Here is a 4,023-nt window from a genome sequence, read left to right as displayed (position 1 = left end):
TATCAAGTAGTAAACAATGACTGAATAGCAAAGTGCTTTTCTCTCCTTTGAGACCTAAACACTGGCAACAAGTTAAAACTTGTGAGGCTGGTATTAGACGAAACATTGTTGAACGTTATTCCAAAAGGCTTCTGTGATCAGGCATTCCCAGAAAAGATGAAGCAACGTTTCATGTGCTGTTTGACAAAAACAACAAAGATTTGCTTCCGAAAATTTCATTTTAAATAGAAAAGAATTTGCAGCTATTCTCCTATTGAGAAATTTGAACTGGAAGTTCTTAATTTCATGCTTAATTTACATATCCTAGGTAGTAGATAAATTGACTCTCAGTCCATATTGTCCACATCAATGAGTTCACAGTCTAATCCATTTTTTTTGGCTTTTTTTCTGGGCGAGTACATCTTTTGGTGATGAGGATTTTGTAAGCTGCTTGACTTGGTTTGTTGGACGAGTTTAAATTAAGCAGTACATTTTCTAGAATTTTTTCACCTGGCAATGTCAATTTCAGAGATCTCTTTCTTTTTCACCAAGGCGAACAATGAAACACTTAATCATTTCTTGTGTCCAGTTATGCTCAACAATTCTACATAAGGTCGCTGATTTTTTATCCATCGACATGACAAAGTAAGTTTTCGCCCATGATTAATAATCACCCTTGCAAATCTTGCCCAAGTATTTTGATTTTCATCTCAGTTCAGCAAATCTCTGACCCTCATTTTGTCACGATTTTTATCACTAATGAACAACTGTTCCTAATTTACCTTACATGTAGCAGTGCAATTACTGGTGGTGCTATAGTTAGGTTATAGCTGTTACTGAACAAAAATGCCGCCCATGGTTTTGATAGACTTTTCTCTGTTATCTGCTCGGAGCTTTGCTACGTTCCCACACGTGTTGGTACCATGCGGACCCCCTGCTGTACCAAAACCGATTCTAGAGTCACAGCTGGTGCAATCTTTCTCGTTGTTCGCAACGAAACCAATTCTTGCTCTGGAAGCGCGAGAGTTGCAAACAGCATTGAAACCTTCTTTGTTACAGTTGAGCTGCAAGGAGTCCTGGGAACCAATCAACCTCTTCCACGCCTTACGACCCAGTGAGGTGCTGCGGTATTTCCCATCAGCGATCAGTGAGTACAGAGAGTTGGCGTGCACGTTGATGACAGTGAACTTGATCTGCTGGCCGCGCTTCATAGCCAGACAGACCTTGGAGAAGGGTGTGTGCCAGTAGGTTGGCAGCTTGGTCTCCTGTGAATCAAGCCCAGTCTTCCCTCCTGGGAGATTGAACTCTTTCTTGTTGCTCCAGAGTTTGGAGTCGAAGCGAAATGTATTCTGGATATCAATGAAAAACACCCCATGAATAATTTTGCCGTCATGCATAGAACTTAGAAAACACACATCAATGTCATTCTGGAATTTCCCAGCTAATTTAATTGTCTTTTTTTTTGTTATTTTTTTCATATTTTGGACAGCAATCAGTCTCAATACGTCGTCCTTTAGCGTATATAACTTAAGATTTGGTTTATCTTAAGATTCAACTGAGAGATTTTCATAGGTTTTGAAACACAAGATATATCAAACACTCAAGACAATGTTGACCACAATTGCAAACACCTCGAGGCTCGTCACTTGAAGTGTTCTTCCACCCCGTGCACTTCATTGTCATTAAAACGTTTAGGGAGAGATTTGACGTTCATCACTCTATCATTATTTCTTCTCTTTACCCTTTGGATAGTCTTTCGATAGCCTGCCTCGATCGATTTTAATTGAAAGGCTGGCTCCGAAAACCAGACTTTTTAAGGTGGGCGATGAAACAATAGCAAAAGCAAACCACACACCTTGTTTTAAATGAACGACTTTGTTAATACCGTAAAAGTCCTATAAATCTCCCCCTCTGTAATAAGCTCCACCCTTTGAAAGTGGAATTTTATAATAGACTTCCCTGTCTAATAAGTAATATATCAAACACGAGAGACAGCGTTTCATCGGGATATCCAAACACCGAGAAGAGAGTTGAAAATACGACGCGCAGAGGAGTATTTTTGACGAAATTCGAGGTGATTGGATAGCCGATGAAAACACTGTCTCGAATGTTTTATATATCTTCTCAATGGAAACAAAAACTAAGAAGTAAATGGAGAAGTAAAATCGTCAAAATCTATGCTAATTAAGACCGAGTATCCAAACCTCCTTCACGGTTGGGATTTTCTTTGTTTTAACTTGATGAATTATAATGAGTTTGAGAAGTTCCTTGCCATCCTCCTGTATTGTGTAATTGGACCCTTCTGTTGTTTACTTAGCCACGCTCTTTGTCCCTAGTTTTTATTTTTTTGTAAAGGCTAAAAAAAACTGTACATAAAGTTGGCCGATCCAAAGTCTATATTTTTGGCTGGATTCTATCCTGTTTGCAATTTACCTCCATTTTTGGAAAACAACAAAAGAATCTGATGCGTTTTAATTTTCAGTTGCTAAATTAAAAGAATTTATAGTTCTATGCAAACTTTACGTCAAGATTCAAGCAGTTTACGATCTGAGCCTTCCCTGTTTGTTATGAAGAGCAGACGTGAGTATTTAAGTCTCTGGAAACTTCTAAAATGTCAAGTCACGCAATGTTTGTGCCAGAACTTTGTACTGTCACACTATGGAACAGTTTAGAACATTCTACTGAATGATGCAATTATGATGTAATGTTACATAAATAGAAGCTCCAAGAATGTTCTAGAATATTAGTGAAATGTATATAAAGAATCAGCTAGATAGTATAGATTCCCCGTTGTTGTTCTCGGCAGAGACTGAGTGGAAAAGCTATAGAGTGCTATTGTTATTGTAAAAGCTATTGACGAACTTTGTTCAAGGTCAAGTGGACTGTAAGGAGATTTCTTTGGAGACATCAAGATTTATTGTGAGTTCGTGTCAGTGGTGACTAAAGTTTAGCAGTAGGCTTAACTTAGTTTGGTAGTAGATTGTATTGTTCAGAAATCGCTCCTTTGTAGCTAAGATTACATTACGTATTGTTAAATAAACAAGTTGGGTTCATAGGAGAGTTTCGTAGTATATCTTTCTGTCGGTCAAGCGATACCGTAACACGTTAATTAAGGCACCCTGTCTAATAAGCCACCTGTTCATAAAAAGTGAACTTAGACTTATTGGTGGGATGGGTGGGGGTTGGTGGGGGCATAAATAAACTATCGCGGTATATATCATACCTTTTTGCCATCGATCTTCATGACCAAGGTCCATCCGCCTCCTCCACAAGCTCCAAGACCTACACCGGTCATATGGCAATACACAGGAATCTTCACAGGCCCTACTTGCAGTAAGTAGGCTTTGTTTTCTTTGCCTCTGATAAAGCATTATAAAATCTTATCAGTGCTGCTGCAGTTTGATCACTCTTACCTCGCCTTACGTTCAAGTTTGAAACTCTTCCCACTGCCATTTGACCAATCTAAAAGCAGTCTTCGAGGCTCTAGTCTGAGAAATGTATGATCGATTTTTGTGTGTCCTTAACCAGACCCATAGGAGTTCAATACTTTCCGTAGGCTTTTTTATTTTTCGTATGGATGCTCAATTGTACTATGGCAAAGGAGAGGAAGTTTAGAATATTTTCATTAAAAATCTACTTTGTTCAGAGGCTCATAATAGACATACAACTGACAAACCTGTGAGCCTGTGCAAGCGTGATCGAATTGGACTTAATTATAATTAGGAAATAAATGGCAGATTAAAAATTATGGTGGTCGGATTCTAGTTTAGTCTGGTTATTACGAACATAACACAGTTACCGCTGTTAGTTAAGTTTTTAGGTTAGAGCTTTTCGTCTTCAATGGCAATATTCTACGCAGCGAAAAATATCTGCACTTTTTTCTTTCGCAATTCGCCCTCGCCTAAACATAAGGAAAATCCTTGGTAGGCTGCAGAACGGTTTCCTTATTGTGTAAAAGCAAAACAAAACTCGACATCACCAACGATTCCAAAGCATTGAGTGCATTTGTGTTTCTTACAAAGACTGAAAGTTGCAAATCTACCA

General features: G+C 38.5%; 1 protein-coding gene across 1 annotated transcript; it reads right to left on the bottom strand.

The window, feature by feature from the left end:
- Positions 1–387: 387 nt before the first annotated feature.
- LOC145495952 (putative skeletal organic matrix protein 5) lies at positions 388–3,331 on the bottom strand. Its single transcript, XM_081475547.1, has 2 exons — positions 3,203–3,331; positions 388–1,328 (listed from the first exon to the last, which is right to left on the bottom strand). Exons 1-2 carry the CDS (start codon positions 3,272–3,274, stop codon positions 813–815), a joined length of 588 nt encoding a protein of 195 aa, XP_081331673.1. The 5' UTR covers positions 3,275–3,331; the 3' UTR covers positions 388–812.
- Between the last annotated feature and the right edge of the window lie 692 nt (positions 3,332–4,023).

This window comes from Orbicella franksi, chromosome 8 (assembly GCF_964199315.1).
Source record: "Orbicella franksi chromosome 8, jaOrbFran1.1, whole genome shotgun sequence".
Taxonomy (NCBI): Eukaryota; Metazoa; Cnidaria; class Anthozoa; order Scleractinia; family Merulinidae; genus Orbicella; species Orbicella franksi.
Note: the sequence above shows the minus strand (reverse complement) of the source record. Positions and strands in the feature narration are given on the sequence as shown.

What these genes read in the sequence shown, in the direction of transcription:
- LOC145495952 (XM_081475547.1), bottom strand. Translation starts at nt 3,274, where the DNA reads ATGACCGGTGTAGGTCTTGGAGCTTGTGGAGGAGGCGGATGGACCTTG. An exon ending in TGAAGATCGATGGCAAAAAG is followed by an intron (nt 1,329 to 3,202) that starts GTATGATATATA and finishes ATTGATATCCAG; the next exon opens with AATACATTTCGCTTCGACTC.